The 20806-nt window shown below is 35.5% G+C and overlaps 1 protein-coding gene across 2 annotated transcripts in view; it reads left to right on the top strand.

Annotated features, from left to right (window-relative positions):
• TDRD3 (tudor domain containing 3) overlaps window positions 1-12432 on the top strand; it is a 93511-nt gene extending 81079 nt beyond the window's left edge. For both annotated transcript variants that reach the window (XM_064713677.1, XM_064713687.1), the window contains 2 exons: window positions 8678-8814; window positions 12169-12432. In XM_064713677.1, coding sequence (XP_064569747.1) covers window positions 8678-8797 — 120 coding nt within the window. In that variant the 3' untranslated portion in view covers window positions 8798-8814; window positions 12169-12432. The remainder of the gene's footprint in view (window positions 1-8677; window positions 8815-12168) is intronic.
• The last annotated feature ends 8374 nt before the right edge of the window (window positions 12433-20806 follow it).

Below are 20806 nucleotides of genomic sequence, written 5' to 3'. Positions count from 1 at the left end.
TTTGTGACCAGCCACCAGCTGTTCTGCCCTGTAGTAGTATAAAAGGTTCCTAGTGTTTATAAGCATATTTTGCCCATCATCATCTTTTGAACCTATTGTAGAACTTGCAGGATGATGTGGTGTACTTTTAAAGTCATGGTTATTAGCTAAAATATAGATGCAATTCAGCAAATTTTATTTTAAAATGTAAAGCATCTTGTATGTATAAAAAATATAGAGGTTCTGACTTTCAAGTTAAGATACTCTCTTTTTTATGGGTCTGTTCTGTGTTGTCTCATGGGCAGATTCTGTTTCAAGTCTCTTAAATTGCTGCATCCCTGCACTACCTAATGCAATTTTGTTTCAGTTTTTAATTGGGCTTTGTTTTATATATATTTCTTTTGAACTTTTCTGTATATTTATGGAAATAAATTTTGCCATGTTTAACTTTCTAATTTAGTTTGTGTGCGCTCAGTCATTCACAATAAATTCACATAGGTATTTGTTTACCAAGTATACACCTCTGTCTCTGTGTGGCCTTTGGGATTTGTATGTCAAATTCTGTCATGGGTGAGGTTGTGCACATGGCCTTCTTTTTCACATAAAGTGTCACCAAAGCTCTCTTATTTGCTGTTAAGATTTTGATAGTGGCTTTTCCTAACAGCAAAGCATTTGATAATTTCTCATGGCATCACTGAGTGCTTTCTTTCTCAAATTTATGTTGGCAGGGCTTTCTGTTTACATGCTAAAACAGGTTCAGCAATACAGCAAATGCTTCCCCCTACTTCCGCCCTTCTATGGGCTCACAGAAGGTTTTTCTCACAAGTGCACTTTGTGCAGAGAAAATGAGTGTTGATTTTTTTCCCACAGTCTATGCAGTATTCTTTTTTGCTGCAGTTTAGGAATATCTGTATTATCAGCCTGGCAAAACCACTTCCAGTTTGTGTTTTTCTTTCTGGATGAGTGGAGAAAGCCTGATATGTCCATTGGTTCTGTGTTAATTTATATAGAATGTCTTACTTTAGTGCATCAACTTTTCTTTTAAAAATTGAAAGTAAACCTTTAAATATTTATCATTTGATATTGATATTGCTCAGTGAAGAAGCTTTTCACTGGTGAAAGGGATATGGTCTGAATGGCTTAAATATGTACTTGTAAGGAATTTTTAACATCCATGGCTTTTCCTGTATTGAGAACACAGTGACAAATTTGCAGGAAAGTAGGTCCATTTCCACATAAACTGCAGAGTAAGAGTTGGGTGTTTATTTCCATGTGTGCCAGAGGGAATGACTGCAAGTATCAATAAACTGTGCAATACCCTTAAGGGGAACCAATAAGCCAGCAATATGTCTGTGGGAAAATCATGCCCCAGGCTTACATTATTGTAGTTTTATGGAAATGTATTCAAAAAATTGTCTATGTAGAAAACGAGTAAATGTTTTGTTTCCACAGCTGAAACAATGAAGTACAAAGAAATGTCTGATTCCAAGTTAATTATTTAAGTTATTGTTGCTTTTAGTTGTTTCAGATTAAGTATGTAATTATTTTCCTTGCTCATCCATTTATTTTGCATTTCTTGATTTTTTTCTGAAAAATTACTAATTTTCTGCTGCTTTCTTTCTAATGTTTATTGCTTCACTCAAAACTCAAGATGTGTATTGTTTTAGCAGAATCATTTAAAAATTAGCTGGTTTGGAAGCTCAGGTTGTTTATATTTTCTACAGAGGAAAATGAGATAATTCTAATTAAAATTAATAGTGTATATTAAATTTTTCAGGATTACCAAATCATTTTATTATAAATCTAGTACCTTTAATTGATGTGTAATAAGGCATTAGTTGAAAAATTGCTGGTTCTGACAGTACTTGTAGAATATATAGAATATATATTATATTATTTATAAAATTTATAGTATTTATAGTATTTCTAGAATTTTACAAAAACTGGCCAAGAAAATACAAAATTTTGGTTATGTTTGGTTAATGAAACATTTGGTTAACGTTTGGTTAACCTTTGGTTAATGAAAGTCAACAGAAAATATTTATTATCATTAATTTATTTCAGATGCTAAAGAGAAGACTACTCAGAGAAGGGTCATCTTGAAATTATTATTTGGAACATGGGAAAACAACAGTTATTATGGGATAGTTCCATGCCACTTAGTTTGACATAGGTAGTTAGGAGCATATTTGCTTGTGGCCCATCTGTGTTCAGTGGAGAAAAAGACATATCCTCATAAGGATAGTTTCCTTTTTCTAAGTGTAAATAAGGGTAACAATGGGTATATGTTTTACTGGTTTTCTATTTATTTTTTAAATGCCATTACAGCAAGTTTGTTGTAAGGTCAGTAGCTGTTGAAATTGACTGCTCTTTCATTAGGGAAATATTTACTGGTTTTCTCTCTTGGATAAAAGGCTTTGTACAGAACTTATTTGTGTAGTACATCAAAATCTCATAGAATTTGAGAAGCAGTGAAGGAGAAAGACATCACTAGTACAGTAGATTAAAACATTTTGTGAAGGGGTAGGGATTATTCTGGCTGCATATAGAATGGCAACAAAAAATAATTTTGTAGTTGTAGTTCAAAATCACAGGGTGTTTTTAGTACATGATACAGTACCACACAGAAACTCAATTTTATGCATTTATGGACAATTTAATTTCCTTAATTGTTGCCATGATACATTTAACATTTCCATTTCTGCCACTACTGTTTTACCTAATAAATAATTTTGCTGGAGTGAAGCTAGGGCTAAAAACTTCAACAAAGCTATTGATGGCTGAGACACAAATGTCAAACCAGAGTTACCTATGGAGGACTGTACATGCAGCAAAAATGTGTTTATACTCACGTATCTGTACTAATTACCTAAGGCTTGCAAAGTCCTACATGCAGTGAGGTGCTTATTGGGTCATGAGGTTCAAGTAGGAGAAGAACTTCTGTACCCTTTAGATCCTTTACAGTTGCTTATCCTGCATGTTCTTTGCAGACAGAAGATAAGGCAGTAATAGGGCTAAGAGTTTATATTAATGATCTGATGTCAGTGAGGAGTTGGCTGTATGCAGGTCTCAAACCCCACTTGCTCTTCTCATTCAAGTTCTTCAGGAATGAGAATGCCCATAAGCCCAGTCTAATATAGATGTGTTGTACGCTGGGGTGGGGGAAAGTGAGCATCTGCAGGCTTACAAAGGTTACTCTGGGAGAAGATTACTCTGTGAAAGGAATGGGTATTTTAGGTAAGAAGCCTGTCTTGCAAAGTAGATTGATGAAGAACAAATATGTTGAATTACTCTGTAATAGACACTTCAAAAAAAAAAGTCAGTACTTGGTTGAGACCCTTGAAAAATCTACATTAGTCATACTTCCTCTTTTACTTACATTTTTTGCACATCATTTGATAGTAATTACTGAAATTACTGCCTAAAGCCACTATAAAGTTGTATAACAAACCCTTCCCCCCCCCACCAAAATCCGGCTTTATTCTTAGTTATTACAGAATTCAAAGAATCCATTTAAGTATTCTAATAAAGTAGAAGTTCCAGAGAATACTGTAAACACTTCAGCAAATTAATTTTTTCCTTGAAAATATGGGTTATTTAATATATTGCATATAAAATAATTAAAAATTAATGACATTTAGCTATTTCTAGAGTACTTGTGAATTTTTCAATGTGGCCATAGCATGAGTTTTTTCTGCTTTTTTTTTTTAATTCATCTGGATAATCTTGCAGTCTGTTTTTGATTGATCCAAGCACTGGTAAGTAGAAAATGCAAAAACCAAAACAAGTATTCAAGGAGCTCAACACTGGATGATTAGGCAAAAGAAGGAAAATCTGAGAAAGGAATTTAACCAAGAAAAAAGAGATCACTTGGTGTTTTAACAGCAGGAGACAGCTGTTGCCTGAAGAGTGGGCAGTGCAAAGAGGCATTAAATCTGGATCAGGAAATGGAATTTGAAATGAACATGAAAGAAAAAGTCATTTTACAAGGAAGCCAACACTCTCTTTGTACTGAACCAGCAAGTTCCCCATGTGTTCAGTGTGTGGGTGAAGTTAAAACTACAGCTTAACTGAAACAGAGGCTTTACACTACCTAAATGGAAAATATCTTCTGCTTTCTTTCTTTGCCTTCTGTCTCCTCTTTGTCCCACAGTCCCTGGCCCCACACTGCTTCTACATGCTGCTTCTTCATGCCTCCCTGCACAGGCTTGGGTGTTCATCCCTTAATAGCCCACAGAGAGCTATAATTGAAAAGCTTCAGCAGAAGGCCCCAGTGAATGGAGCAGAATTTTCTATCTGTAAGCAGTAATAGACAGAGGTAACTACTTTGTAAGTGGCAAAAGTGCAGGAGCTGATCAGCTGTGACTTGCTACTGCTTCCTAAATATGTGTGAGCACAGCATTCAACACAGCTTTTGTGTCAATGCATAAGTTCTGTCTGGTTCTTTACTGCAATCCTTCTATTCATTCTCAGAAGTTATGTATGTATGAAATATTTACTTCAAATGACTGTGTTTTAAACATAAGTCTCTAAACATTTCTTTTGAATGCAATGAGAGAAGTTTGCAGTTGAAATTCAGAGAGAAAGCTTTTAATGAAATATAAATTTACTCTGCTCTAATATTGTTCATTTGAAGAATAAATTGGTTGGTGAAGTATGTTAAATTCTGTATTTATAACTGTATTCTGCAGCTATGAAATCCATTGACTTTTTATATAAAAGCAGGCTGGTAGTCACTTGTCTGGATGGAAGTTACTTGCCCTTTCACTAAGCTCAGCTGGTCAAATATGGTGGTGGTACAAGCTCTTCAGAATACATGGGTCCAAAATAAAAGCACTGCCTGTGCGTATGTTCCCATTTTACCCTTTTTTAGTTGTCACTGTTTTTATGAGATGGAAAGAAGCCATCAAAAGTTCTCACTTTTCTTATGAGATGGAAAGAAAACATCAAAAGTAACAGCAGATTTTTACAGCAAAACTTGGAATGGAAGATGAATTTTCAAATTACTTATTCTTCCCTGTTTGTCCTCTTTTTTTAAATACCTAAAGAATGCTGGCATGTTCCATCCTCTCTCTCTTCATTCTAATTTGTTAGTGCAGAAATAATTCTTTGTGCTTTTCATTGTTTGCATTGTGAACCTTTCCTTGCTTTTTCCTATTGGTCTGCCAGTTTCTCCTGTCTTTAGCAGTTGTGCTTAGTGCTATCATTTAATCTGTGTTCATAGTCTGAGGTAGGCATTGTGTAAGTACTAACAGAGTCCTTGATGCTGGAATTTTAGATAAATAATGGAAAATAAGCTGAAGTATGGAGATAATAAAATACGTAAATTTTTAGAGCAGCATACTAATATAAAGCATCTACTGATAATAGAAGGAGAATAAAGATGCTCTGAGAGAGATTTGTGATCACCTTTGCTTTATAAAATGTAGTCTAGATCTTATATGGATAAGAATAATTTAGAATGAGTCACAAGCAACTGATAAATTGAAGGCAAGCAGTGAGAAAGATTGGAAAAGTAGAGTTAATAGCAAGACGAGTGACCTAACTGCAGTTACAATGGAAGAAGTCTAGACATTTAAAATTTTTGGTTGAAGAACAAAAAAACAAGGAAGTGAACATAAGATACACAAAGTTTTGCCTACAAAGAGTGCATGCTGTTCCTGAATAGGCAGTTTTTAGTAGGGTGGAGAAATTTTAAAATAAAGTGAGATAAAAGTCCATAAAATGGTATTAATTGTTTCTTTAAGGTAGTAAGAAACTTCTTTTAAATAGAAAAAAAGGATAAATAGGCTGTGCTTGCTTTGCTTGAACAAGACTGAGAGTAAAATCTTCCCAATGTAGGCAGGGTGTCCAGAGGAGGGAGCCAGGCTCTTCTCGGTGGTCCAGCCAATGGAACAAGAGTCGGTGGGCAGAAACTGAAGCACAGGAAGTTCCACTTGAATATGAGAAAGAACTTCATTATTGTGCAAGTGATTGCACACAGGAACAGATTGTCCAGAGAGGTTATGGACTCTCCCTCACTGGAGATAATCAAGAACTCTCTGGACACAATCCTGTGCAGTGTGCTCTGGGATGACCCTGCCTGAGCAGGAGGTTGGACCAGATGACCCCCAGTGGGTCCCTTCCAACCTTTATCTGTTCTGTAATTCTGTGGAAATAAAATGGCAATAAATGGTGAAAGATCAGCAGTAGTGAATTGAGGATCAATGATTAAGAAATGATGACAGAAAAGCAATTCAGTTACTTCTAAAGTAAGAAATTTTTAATAAAGATGACTTGGCAAATTGTTAATTCAGAGAACATTAGATCCATTTAGGATCAAATGTGAATAGGTAAGATCCAAGAAATGGCAGTGTGTCATCTGACGAGACAATGGCAGAATTCAACAGGACAGTCAGTAATTGTGTGGAGCCACTGTGCATAGAAAGGAATCAGGGAACATTTGAAAGGTGTTCTGTAACTTGGTTTTTTAATACAATTTGCTGCACTGCTCTCATCCACATTTTTTAGATCCTCCATAAAGTGAATGTGATTTCACATTTCACTCTTGACTGTTGCAGTAAAATTTCTTAATTTGGAATGCATGCATGTGAAGCTTTTCATTCACTGTGTAAAGACAATTACACCAAAATAGAAGTGTATAATACAAATACTGGTTTTAATTTGGCTTTACTGAGTTCAAAGGATCAACAACATTAACTTTGAGATTTGATGAACATTTGCTGCTGTAGAAATTTGCTCTGATGTGCTTAGCCTCAAAAAGAGGTTAGTTGTTACAGTTGAGATGGTATACACGGAACTATTTAAATTCTGTGCTATTTTCAGCTATTCATGTTTCTCAGGGTACACTGAAAGGTCTACTCTGAAAGCATATACCGAAAGGTATTTAGACCACTTCAGGTATTTAGCTTACTTTTTAACATTTGCTGCTAGTGCAGCTTCCATTGTCAGTGATGGGAGATGATCTCATGTACTAAGTTAAGTGTTTGAACTCGGGCTAGCAATATTTCAGAGTGTGGGGACTTTTGTGTTAGACATCTAATGCTCTATTGATTTTTTTTTTATAATCAGTGTCTCTGAACCTCTTTATGTGAGGCAATTTATAGTACTACAGGTGGTAAAAGAAGTACACTGAGAAAGGTTTTATGGCAGAACTCTGTTTCTTGGCCTTCAGCTACAGTGAAACTGAGAGATATAAATCAGTTATGCTGTATTTAGTGCTGAAAATCTGCTTTCTTCCACAGTTGTTTCAGGCTCTCTGTAGTAATGCTTTATCTGGAAATATAGCTGTGACCACAGATGTGCCCTCTAAATAGGAGACCTTACCAAGAGGAATGTGGTTGTTTGTAACTGTTACTTTAAAAATGCATGTTTATTCATATTCATGCTAATTCAGAAAGAGAAGTTTCTTGAGTAAGATCTCACTTTTCACAACAGAAAGAAACTTAAGCTGTAGGTTTTCCTTTCTGTTGCTTAAAGTGAAATATTCTACTGCTTTGACTTGCTTAATCTGTTATGTGCATGCTGCACTCTGGCAGTTCCTGGGTGTTGGAATTGTTGATAAACTTCTAATGAACCATTCAATGCTCTTGCTTTGTGTTGCTTTATGTTCCTATGTTGTGAATAAAAGGGATTGAGAGTTACATATCCAGTACTTTTTCCCAAAAGCTAATTTCTTCCAGCAAGTTCCCACTAGACCTGGTGTCTGCTGCAGTATAAAGATATTAAAGAAATAAAATCAAACCAGTTTTTCTGAGACAGTATTTGACAATCATGCTCATTCTTGGGAGCTTTTTTATTTTTTTCAGCCTATAATTTTTTCTTTAATATAAACTCTTACACTCTTAAATTTATTCTCTCTCTTCAATGTGTACCACATTCAGAAATTCCACTAGATGAATGTTTTTCCATTCAATATTTCTTGACCAAAATAAATATGTAGTTATTTTAATCTTTGTAAGTCATTCTCCAGTATCTTGATTATTTTAAAATTTATTATTTTTTTCACCTCTGAATACTTGGTGAATATCTTTCCGGTTTGAAGATGCCTGGGAGTAACTGAATATTGCAGACATTTACTTCCCCTCTCATTATTCAGAGCATATATTTATTATTGCTGCACATAGAAAATACATCTCTAAATTGTTCACTCTACTTGTAGGCTTTTTTCATTATTACTGCACCATAGATTTTTGTCTAGTATTTCAGATGTGTTTATTAAGCATGCATATTTCCAGATGCTGTTCCTTGTAATTCTATTTCCTAATTCTTTTATTTCATTCCACACACATTTGTGAACTCCTGAAAGTTGATATTTCTCTTGATCTGGCAGGTTATTGAGGTTATTTTGCTTCTTGAGTTTGTTGCCTGTATGACTCTTGAAAAATAATTTTTATTTAATAAATATGATTTTTTCTTCCCTGCAAATATTTAATAACTTCTGTTGCCCTGGGGATTGAGTTTTGAGATTTGTCTGCTTGATGTTGTTAGTTTTCCTAGGTTTGAGAAGCCCACTTCCATCCCTCACTTATTTTAGTAAGTGGTCATAGGCACAGAAGCAGCAGTTGCTATGTGTGCATGGATTCACCCCTCCATGTATATGTCTGTATGTGGTGTGTGTTTGTGTGTGTGCAAATACCAACTCATGCATCATGCATTTCCCACCTCTTTCGTTTAAAACAATGCTGTTTACCCACAGGAGGAGGAGGAAGAGACGTATGAGCAAACTCTAGAATTCCGCAGAGGAGGTGATGGTCAGCCACGGCGGTCCACACGACCCACTCAACAATTTTATCAACCCCCCCGAGCTAGAAACTGATTAATAAGAAAAGAAAGGTAAATATAAGGTACCAGTGCTTTATATATTGGTTTAGATTTCAAGATAAACAAATCTAGATTGTTCTATATTTTTCTTAGGGATATTGGTATATTTATGATAGAAGTTGGATATCTCTGTTTTTCTGAATTTTATGTCTTAGGAGGACTTAATATATCTGTGGGAAGAGGGAAAGCAATAAAAACACTTCAACAAATAGCTTTTGGCTTTTGCTTTATGTCAAGACTCATATAATCTCAGAAAGTTTTTTCCTGATGCTTTTTCACCTGAGAGCAGCAGCAGCAGTAAGATTCTCTGACTCACATACATTTGAAGCAAGCTTATTTGAAGGAAGTGGCTGCAGTCCCTGCTGAGCTCACGACTGTCTAGCTCTGTCCAAGGTCCCATATTCTACTTTTTATTAGCAATTTATGTGAATAAATATCCTTTCTGCCACTGTGCTTGCATGAGAAGGAGAAATATAAAATCTGTGAGTTCACCATTAAATAGGGAGGTGAACAGACAACGAATATTTATGATACTCCGAATCTTGAGGATAGACTTGTACCTATACTTTATTAATTACCAGAAATTAAGGGATTATATATCTTCCTTAGAAAAGATACCTGCTATATACATTAATACATTTTAAAATGTCATCCAGATTAAACAGTTGCAGTAATTTCACTGAACAAATCTCATAAACTGTGCTGCTTTCATTTCACTGGTTGATATTCTAAATCCTTAATACACAAAAGATGGTCTAAAGTCTATCCTGACTAAAGAAAGCTTTGATAAGTCACTAATATTTGATGTGCACCCATAGTATGTCTTTATCTTGAATCTGATTTTTCTTTTTACTAGCCAGTTTGTTTTTGCCAATCTCTTTTTTGTTCTTTTCATTAGTCTAGTCTTCCACATTTTGTTGGCTTAACACATGCAGCTGATCTTCGTACCTTTTGATATTTCTGACATGCAACATATGATTCTACTTTTTAGAGTATATGTTAAAATGTATTTTTCATTTATGGCAGTACTGGCAATGTAAGAGAGGTGATAATTGTTAAATTTTTGCCAGTATAACTTGAATTTCTTTTTTAAGTGCCTGTATCAATCACTATTAGTAAACATGTCCTGAGACAGTTCATGCACAAATTATTCTGGAATATGCATGGAGCAGAGTTTTAAACAGCACAGCTGGCCCTGAGCAGTGTCAGGGTGATCAGTTGAATGAGAGATGTGAAGTGTACACAGCAGTCAAAGCCAGGGAATTTTTTTTGTTTCTTAGGTAATAATTTTGGTATTTCTCTAATTTTACCGTATAAATCTGGAAAACTCTACTTAGCTTTGGTCAGCTATGAGGCACCAGGGAGAGTGGCAGTAATGCCTTTATCTCAAGAACAAGTTACTTGTTGGTGGATAACGAACAACCTTTCTAAGGCACAGATGATTTTTCCTTGCAGGTGTTCCTATACTTTATTTTAAAGATTATAATGGGGTCCTGCTTTAAATGGACAGCAGATCTGATATCTGGCACAGAAGATAAGTCTTCACAGCTTTTCCTTTCCCTTGGGCTTTCCCAAAAATAAGTGGTTGGTGTAATCAATGCTTCACTGGTTTTAAATGGAGGCAGAAAATCAAACCCAGTCCTTTTCTAAATTGTTTTCAGTTTACCTGGACTTGTATGACAATGTAGCTTTAATGTCTTGACATGTAAAAGTTCAGGAATATTAAATGTCTCTTTCTATATGGATTCTGCCTCATTTTCATTTCTTAGATCTTTTGAGAGCATGGCATAGAGTTCTTATTTCAAGATTTTAATAACCTGTTAAATGAAAACAGAATTTATTGGGGAAGTTTTACAGGATCCAGTGAGACATAATTTTACCACAACTTTCCACTGCAGGATGCTTTACCTCTTCAACAGATCTTTTATTAGTGACACCTTCACTTACTTAAAGGGAGTATCTCTCTATTGTGTTAAGTAACTTAATGTCTTTTTCCTAAAGAGATGGAAAACCATTGATGATTCTTATTTTATATTATAAATTGGTAAATTCCATAGAATTTTAATGTTGTAGTTTGTAACATTTAAAATTCCAATGTATCTTGTTCTCAAAGGCAACTTAAGCAATACTAAAACTGGAGTTTGCTGGCTATATTTGTAGTGGGTATGCTAGGGATGTATCAGAGATGAAGCATGAGGTCCATACAGTCAAAGTGTCAATTCAAACCCAAAACCTTTTAGATCTACCTATATAATCTTATATCACTTGTGTCAACTGCAGTGGTGCAGCAGCGCAGAAATGAGGCTGTACTGCTTCCTGGATTAGTGTTCAGTGCACTCTTTCAGGTGTTGCATTTGGGCATGCACACCTGGAATAGCTATTACCAAATAATCAGTTCAAAATCTTTATCTGTACTTCAAGGGGTCTTAAGTGGAAGAAGGTTCAAGATTTTAAAATTCTGAGTTGTTTTTTAAAAGTGGAATTTGGATCAATGCAGCTGTTCAGTCTGGGGAAGAGCCTAAAGGGATCTTATTGCAGTATTTCAGTTTTTAAATGGGACTTCTGAAAAATTCCTGCAGATTTGCAGGAAGTCTTGACCTGATGATTTTTATGAAGACAGATAGATAAAGTAGAAGTATGGGATAGTCAGTACCTCACTGGGGTTGCAGTTGACATAAACATTATCATTTACTAATATCCAGCAGTGTGAGGTGGAGAACACTGTCAGCATTTTAAGTCAGTCAGGGGGAATTTTATGTGGGTATGAATCAAATACTAGGTTTAACAGGTCTGTAAAATAAGATACTCCTCCTAGAGAGGCACGATACAAGAATTAGAATCTAACAATAATAAAAATACATCCTGAGGTTACACTTTCTAAGTAGAATGTCTTAATAGTCTGAAATCAAAGCCAAGCAAATAATCAGAAATGAGTGTTTTGAAGGGTCAGAACTTTTGGAGGAGATTGAAAGAACCTATGAGTGTGTATCTGTAAGTGCTTGGTCCTTATATGCTTTTTAGATCTTCCTTTAATTCATGACAGAACTAATCAACACCTTGCCACCTTTGCTATAAAATCTGTATTGAAATCCTTAACAATTGAGAAATTGTGGGTTTGTGAGAGAGAGGTCTAAACCAGAAAGTGTTATTTGTATTGGACCGATCATATTTATTGCATTGAAGTGCAGCCTTCTGATTTATTCTTTTAAACAATTGTGTCTCTGTAAGTACTGAAAAGCAGATATTCACTCTTTTGGAGGAAGAAAATGAAGTGACAGTGAAGCCTATGTTGCAGATCCCAGGGATGGGGGGTGCTTATGGTTTCTTGAGTGCCAATACTTTTTGTCCTTATCTGTTGTATTTTAGTTTTTTCATCTAGAAACCTTCTCGGAGTCGGGGGGAATTCACTGGCAGCTCCCAACTTGCTGAACACTTCTTCTAGAAGAAATTCTGGGGTTTTCCAAGCAGCAGGATGGAACAAAGAAAGCTCATGTGAGCAGAAGGAATTTGGACCTGACACCACAAAAGACTTTTTTAAAGTTCTTAGTTAAATGAAGCTGAATACTTTTTACATATGAAAGAGGCAAATTGTCATTGCTACCATCAATAAAACCACAGTGCACTATTCTATTCTTTGCCTTGTATTCTTTTTACTGAGCCTCCATTGTCAGTTAACATAATAATGTATCATGATTTTTTCTTAATTTTTAACTGATTTTACTTCTAATATTGCTTCTACTAAAGTAAAATTAAAGCATATTTTCTCAAAAGCTGACAGGGTTGGGCATTTCATTTAGATTTTTGGTTAGTATTAGTGAAACATGTTAAAAAAATTCAGCTAATTGTACAGTAAAATTCTGAATAGACTTTTGACTTTTTTTTTGTTTATTTTCCAAAGTTGCTGAAAGACAAATTATAGATTTGCTTATTGTGTTTTTCATGATCTATGACCAGAGGGTCAAACAGGAGAAAGAAAGAAAATAATCAGTTTCAATAGTAATTTTCTAAGTAATTTGAGGTAAATATGTTCTTTATAGGAATATTTATATTAAAAAAATAGGAACATTTCTAAAAGGTAGAGAAAAGTAATTTAAACAAAAAAAAATACTGCACATTGGTATTTTAAGCATAAATATGTGTATAAATGCACACGTGTGAGCTGTTGGATAGAGGTACTAACTTTCTTGTAATTTTAAACTATGCTTTCATTGCTTCATATTATTAGAATTTTTTCAGTTGTCATTGCTGTTTGAAAAAATCTTATGTCAAACTACTTTTCATTCTAAGCTGTATCTTTGAACCTTATGTGATTATGAAAAATAGTTGAAATTTCACTATTTCTTTAGCTGAGAAGCACTCAAAATCTAGGTAACCTGGAAATCCCTTCTAAGCTTTATGCTGATCATTTAAGACTGAAATAGCACATGTGTTTTGAGGTAGTTTTGTAGAGATAGAATTATACCTGAGAGATGTATTGATGGTATAAATTGTACAGCTAATTCTGCTGAATTTCTCTCTGAGTGCTCATACAAAACTGTTTGAATAGAACCTTGTTTATTTGGATGATAAGAAGTTTTATATTGAGGATGTAATTGAATGTATCTGCAGTACAGAATGTGGATTATTGTCTGGATGCAATCAAATCTTACCAATCACATAAATTTTTGCAGAATAGTAAGCAACCAAATGTTTTGCTGTCTTAATGGATCATAAGCAGCTTCTTCATAATTACGATGAACCTTACTAATAATTCTAAAGGCTTTTGGAAGTTTTAAACATGAGCTGTACAGTGTTAAAGTTCCTCACTATCGACTAATGCACAATAAGTTTTATGAAGTTTGTTAGATTTCCATTAGAAACCACTTTACAAATAGTATGAAACATCCTGGTCAGTTCTGCTAAATTGTACCAGCAATAAATAAACTGTAGATCTAATACATTGCATGTTGAATACTTTACTTCCAGAATTATTGCTAAGACCACTGACAGCAGCTATTCAGCTTCATTAAGAAATGCACCCATAGCATTGTTTTAAAAAGCAGTTTTGACTTTCCTTTGCAAAGAGGATGTGCATTAAACAAGCCCTACAGTCAGTGTACCAAAGCAACTTCTGAAATTAAAAAAACTTTTATGTTCTTTTGGGCTTTCATTCTTGCTGTGAACTAAATCATAAAATAAAGAAAACTACAGTCTGATTTAGTGAACTTTAAAAAATAATGCCTAGTTATGAAATTTTAAGACTCTACAAATACAAAGCAGTATTCCTCTCTAGTGGCTGTGGCATTCTGAGATTATGATATGTATGTGCAGCTGTAGGCAAATGAAATATCCTTGAGAATGTTGTTTTTCTTTGTGAAACCTTAAAGACTATTTCCTGGTCTTTTTAAGGGGGCTGTGTATCTAGAAAGCCAGAGTAAGCAAACAGCTCCAAAGTCTTCTTTGAAAAGTCATGTAGTGTTTGTATGTTTTATGATTATTTTCTGCTTTGGCTTCAATTGAAATAATATATGCTGAAAGTTCTGCCTTTCAGGGTCTGAAGAACTGTTTTTTGAATAGTTAAAAAGTTATTACATCAACCTGTTTTGAAAAGCAAGAATTCATATATTCATGCTTATTGGTTTCTGTATCTGGAAACAACATGCCAATAAACTAGGTAGGTATATAAATTATATTCTTGATTTGCATAGTCCAACAAAACCAAAAATACAACAATTTGCCATTCATACTGTAGTAGAGTTTGCATGCATGCACAAGAACAACATTAATTTATTTAGTTTTTGTGTTCAGAAGAAATTACTGTGCCTGGATAGGTCTTCAAAACTGACGTAAAAGTTAACATCAAAAGCAGCAGCAAAAGCAAGCTCCTGAACTTGGTGTGACCACATTTGTGTGGTTAAAGGGAGAAAGGTGATAAGGGGCACTAGATCCTGGTGATGCACACTATTTATTTACTAGCTTGATTTGTGGCTCTGTATTGGAGTGTTCTTGGCTAGCTGTTGCTAAGACAAACCTGCCAGAGGAAGTTTGCCCTTTGCAAGGTGGACATGAGCCAACCTGTGCTTGACCTGTGAACCAGTAGGTCCCTGGTTCATGGCTTTGCGTTGCTAGGATTATAGATAGGGCTCTTGAGAATTTCTATGTTGAAATTAGGAGTGCAATGCAAATGAGCAAATGATGTTTTTCTTGCCTTGGATTTGTGTATAACATCTTTACTGAATGAAAAAAAAAAATCAGAATTTCTTGTTTAAATTATTCTAAAACTTATATGCCAAGCTGGTAATACTATCATTGACTAGGATTTTTTTTCCCCTTTATATTATTGAGAGATAAAATAATTTTGAAACAAAAAGTGGAAATGATGTGGTTTTGTCTTACAGATTTTCAGAATTTTGTATTAAAATCTGATTGAAATTGTCATGTTTGCATTTAAAATTCTTCCTTGGTCTATCATCTTCTGATAGATACTGACATGTATATTTTAATATTGCTTTTTGTCACTAGCAGGTACTTTCTTTTTAAGTCTTTGGCAGCAACTCTGCAAAGCATTTTGAGGATTGCTTGTCAAGGTCACTTTCCCAAGAAATACTGCTGGAATTTTCTCTTCAGAATCTCTTGGCTTGAGCCTTATGCAGATGAAACTTGTTGGGAATATGGCTTTCCAAAGCAGTATTAACAACATAATATATTTTCATTGGGATGCAAAATGTTGATATCACAGGAAAGATAAATCTTATGTATAAGATGTACTTGGCATTAGATACATGAAGATTTAGCTTGAGGTAAATCTGAGGGATATTGGAAAGAAAGAACTCCCAAACAGCCAAAGTAGCTAATGAATGTTGGTAGCTGAAATAATCTGGTAGTGTGGGGTGTACAATCCCTTTTTAGCATTATGGTTGGAACAAGCATTATTGTTGAAACTGGATATTTTTCTCTATTTTCCTATAGAGAAAAATATCCAGTGCTTTTATGCAAACACAGGAATGTATCATTTGCAGTAATTCTCTATAGATACATTATTGACGAACAATTCTGTTTCAGCTGTCTTTTCATCACATGGCTTGATCCAACTCTAGTAAAATGCTGTAACTTTCTTGAAAGTAGTGTAAGCCTGAATAATGAATGACCAATTGCACAATTAAGTTCAGTTTAGCTTTCTGCTTGCTGTACAAGTATTGGTGTATTCTCTTGGGTTTTTTGCCTTTTACTGTAGGAGAGCAGCTAAACCATGGAAGGTACTCTAAACTTGTAGGCACTGACCTTCTCACTGCATCGTATGCACATTAAAAACTTTGTGGTGCTATCCTTAAAAAGAGTGATAAAGACTCATAATTACTCTTATTTTCAGCATTTACTTCATACCATTTGCTTTATGTTGGCCTGTTCTGGCTTTAAATTGCAATTTTGTTCTGAGAATGATTCAAAATAATGTAAACGAATAGAAGTTATATCAATACTTAATTTTCAAAAGAGACTGAGAGACCATAAATAGTCAGTTTCCATGCAAGCACATGGGCTGTTGATGGGCAAAATTTTGTCCTGGAAATGATGATGTTATGAGTTAAACCAAAATCTAGTATATATTGAAAAAACAATCTTACATGTATTCAAGTAAACAGGAATGGGGAGGAAAATGATTAGGTGTATAAGACCAACAGAGAACTATAGATTGTGTAAAAAAAATTGGCAGTTGCTTCTATGGAAAATGTTTATAGTCATTTCCTATTGCCTTGCAATTTTTCATGCAACTTGACTATTTCTATCATAAAATGAATTCATTGGTAAGTTTTGTGCAGAAGATATTAATGTAATTTTCAGACTGTTTAGTTTGTCATGGGATCTTGAATGCTTTGCATTTATACCATGTGTTTCTAAACTGCAAAGAAAATAAATAATACTTTATATTTGTTTTATAGTCAAAATAATCCCAGGCATATTTTGTTAGTCATTTGATGAATGGCTGTGCCTCTGCTAAAACAGCTATAATCTAAATTGACTGCACAGATTTAAGTCTCAATCTAACTGTATTTGTGCTGAATATTTTTCTGTAGCTATTTCGCAAAGGAACTGTTTACAAGAATAATAAAAGCGAAAAGCAGAATAAAGAAGGAATGCTTATCATTTTGATAGGCCATGAAGGAAACCGTGGGGTTTTATTCACTGGGGGACTAGAATAGCAGCCCATGTTCCATGTACTATTTGAATGCAAAATAGCTTCTTCAAAATTGATATTTTAATTTTTTTTTCCTCAGTCTGCTAACTGAAAAATATTTTAGCCCAGCATAATTCATGGGATAAGACAGGTCATCTACTCTGACATTTCACTGCTCTTGCCATATCAGTGTTGTGATCAAATGCTCCCAATAATAGATATTTTTGATGGCCAGGTACCAAGTGTGTTTTTTATTTCAATTTATTGCATTAAAATGTTTATCAAAACTTGAATTAACTTTGTACATGGCAAAGATGACACATGCTACATTGACTTTCATCACAAGTAGGAGCTCAGTTTCAGTGTACTCCAGCTGCAGAAATGACAATAGAATTCAGTTGTGCTGCTCCATTTTGCTTAGTTGGATTAACTTTGGTCTCTCATTTTCAAAAAGAAAATAAATTCTTACAGCTGTACATAAGTCACTGAAATGGACTGAGTTTAAAACAAGAAGGTAATGCCTATTACATCTTTAGAAAGAAACAGAAAATTGTAAGAGTTGAGAAATTTGAAAACTTGCCACGCATATCAGCCAAGAACCTTTATGCTCTGTGTATGTGTAATTGGACAATTTTTTCCAAGATAATGAATATCAGAACAATTCCTATATAGAATAATTGTATTTGAAAACAATTTATTTCAGTCTCCGTATCCTCTGAGGAACCTGGTTTTCATTGCCTCTGGCACTTTAGCTTTCTCACAGCACTTTGCAAAAAGCCAGATAATATTTGGGAGTATCAGATGAATATTGATAGAGAAGTTAAGATACTGATGTTGGTGTGTGAGTTCCTCCAAACTTAATGTGAGAAGCTGTACCCTGGAAGATGTGAAAGAAGCTGTGACACTGTGGTTAAATAGCTGTAAAAGGGGAATGTTGTATCATTAATGCATCATTGATGTGTTGCAAAGTGCAGCTGTGCACACTGGAACAACGACAAGGCAGGTGGAAAAATAACTTTTAATTATGATATAGTAACAATTTTTTCCAAATAGAGTTTGCCATGGGCTGAAAAGTACTTAGCATCTTGAAATGCAGATACTAATGGGCAGAATGTACAGTATTTATAGAAAGAACCATGTTTGCCTGACATGCTGGCGAGATGTTGCTTTCTAGTAGCCCAATAAAACCAGTCTGCCACAAGATTATTTATTTTCTCTTTATATTGGTGGTAAGAGATAGCAGTAGCTTTATATTATTGTTCCCTTGATACAACTGGACACCACTCTTTTAGTAAGGGCAGCCCATGTAGTCTCTTTTGGACTCAGTGTGGGTCTTATGCTGAAGGCCAGCCAATCTGTGTAACTGAATTTATGTGCTTGTCTGACCAAAGCCTTGACGTCTCCTCCTGTAATTTTTCTACCACCTGCAGTGGACAAAACATTATTGAATGATGAGTCACTCTGTTTCTTTGTTATGTGCAATTACGGTCTGTTTAGGCAACAAGTTCCCATGGAGTCCATGTATCTCTCCAGAGAATGTGTGTCTGAAGTGTTTGGGCCACAATGTTCATTTGGGCCATTTCTATTCTGCAGTCTGTAAACTGTTAACCACTGCATTTTTTTACTTTTCCCTAAGTAACATAACCTACAACATACCTACAACTTTAGCCTAATCTAGTACAGAATACTAATGATACTTGGTTTAGATTTTGTATGTTGGGTTTTTTTTTGTGAAAAAAACATCTACTGCTTCACAGGAAAATATTCTACTTTGGGATGTACTGGGCAGGAGTAATACTACTATGTACTTTTGTCTCAGATCCTTTCATCAAAGGCTGCTTATCACTGCTACTTAGCATTTTAATATCGTATTTTTAAGGCAATTTTCACTTTGATCACATAGGATATCGACTTTTATCCAGATATATTTTCAGCATAGCAAATAGCACTCTCCTGAGTCCTTTTCATATGAGGTCTTTGTTAAGTTTTTTTATGGACATTGATTAACTTATCCCTTTGATAAAGTTCCTTAGCTCTTGAAAGCACTTAGCTCTAATGCCCTATTACTTCTATTACCAGATTGTTCCAGAATTTAATTCCCCAGAAGGCTAAAAATCTTCTAATTACAGCCTAAAATTATTCAATTATACACACTTGTGCTTGTGTCACTGTTGACCTTCACATGATGAGAGCTCTCATTTGACCCTTGAGGTGTTTTTCTGGACTGTGCTGAATGACAGTGTGGAAGAACAATATTCTGTGAGTCATGCTCAATAGCCATTTGCAGAGTGGTAGCACACTGTCACAGCAGGTTCTGTGATTCACATGGTCCTTCATGCTTATAATGCGTGCAGCAATTTCTGTTCACTTGTATATATCTCCACTGAATCGATTAATTCTTTATACTTATAGTCTTGCATGCCCTTCTAGCGGGAAGGGAAAAAGACTCTGTGGTGTTACAGCAGATTAGATGGGACCTCAGGAAGTGCATGTCTAGGTCAGCCTCCTACTCAGAACCACATCAGCTACAAGATCAAATAGGGCTCACTGCTCATTGCTCAGGGCTTCATCCACTCAGGCCTCGGAAACATCCAGGCATGTGGAGGCACAGCTTTCTGTGCTCCAATGTTTGACTCACTGCCCTCAGGGGAAAGAATCTTTCCTTTACATACATGAGTCTGTCTTACTTCAGGGTGTGGTGGTTGTCTTTTGTCTCCCTGCTTTCCATCTCTCTGGAAAGCCTGGCTCTGTCCTGATAAATCTCCCTATGGGAAACAGGTCCCCCAACAGCTGTGATCTCTAGGCTGAACAGGCCTCTCCTCTGATCGCTGCAGTAGCCCTCCACTAAACTCTTTCCAAGTTATTGATGTCTTCCTTGTATTTTCAAACCCAAAATTGTATGTGATATTCTAGTGGGGTCTAATGAGACCTGAGTAAAGGAGGATGACATCCTTTATCTACTGTTGGTGCTCCTCTTGACACAGCTCAGACTACTGTTGGCCTCCCTTGCTGCCAGAGATACCATTGGCTCATGTTCTCCTTAGCGTCTACCGATATCCACAGGTCTTTTTTTCACAGAGTCCTCCCCCAGCCTGTACAATTGAAAGGGGTTCCTCCTTGCCAGGTATTGGACATTTTATTTGTCCTTTGTTTGAGATTCCTCTCAGCCCATTCCTCCAGCCTGTCTAGGTCCATCCAAATGGTAGCCCTGTCTTTGAGCATATTATTTTGTTCTCTCAGCCTGCCTCCAGTTTGGTTGCCTCCAGCAAACTTTAACAGCAACCACTCCACTGCCTCTTTCAGGTCACTGATAAAGATGTTGAATGGGACACATTCCAGGGCAGTCCCCTGTGGCACTGCTGTTGTTACTGGCATCCAGGCCAGTAGGTTTATTGACCTTCTGCGGACACATAGTATATCAGCACTCAGTGACCAGACATCACAAGGGAACATTGGTAGGACAAAACTAAGTTGATGTTCTAACAATAGGTAATCAAGTAGCTGGGGCTCAGTCTGTGCTACAGAAGGCAAGTGAAATCTTGTGCTCAGTATGGCAGATCTGCAGTAAGACTCTGAGGCAGGGATTACCTGTTACTACAGCATACCATGTGCTATTTTCTATTCTAATTTCAGCTTCTGTGAGTCTTTTCTTCTTACGTCTTGTCTTGTAAAATATTAGGAGTATCTAAACCCAGGTTATTTTAAAAATTATTCAAAGTAAGGAAGGATAAGGGTGTAATTGTGATGGAAAGAATTACTTGGATGGTTCAGTCTCTAAACCTGGCTGATCTGGCTGCTTCTGTGAATTTGCTCTGATATGTTTCTAAAGTACTTTGGCTCATACTGCTTGTA

The sequence above is a fragment of the Zonotrichia leucophrys genome, chromosome 1 (assembly GCF_028769735.1).
Source record: "Zonotrichia leucophrys gambelii isolate GWCS_2022_RI chromosome 1, RI_Zleu_2.0, whole genome shotgun sequence".
NCBI classification, from domain to species: Eukaryota; Metazoa; Chordata; class Aves; order Passeriformes; family Passerellidae; genus Zonotrichia; species Zonotrichia leucophrys.
Note: the sequence above shows the minus strand (reverse complement) of the source record. Positions and strands in the feature narration are given on the sequence as shown.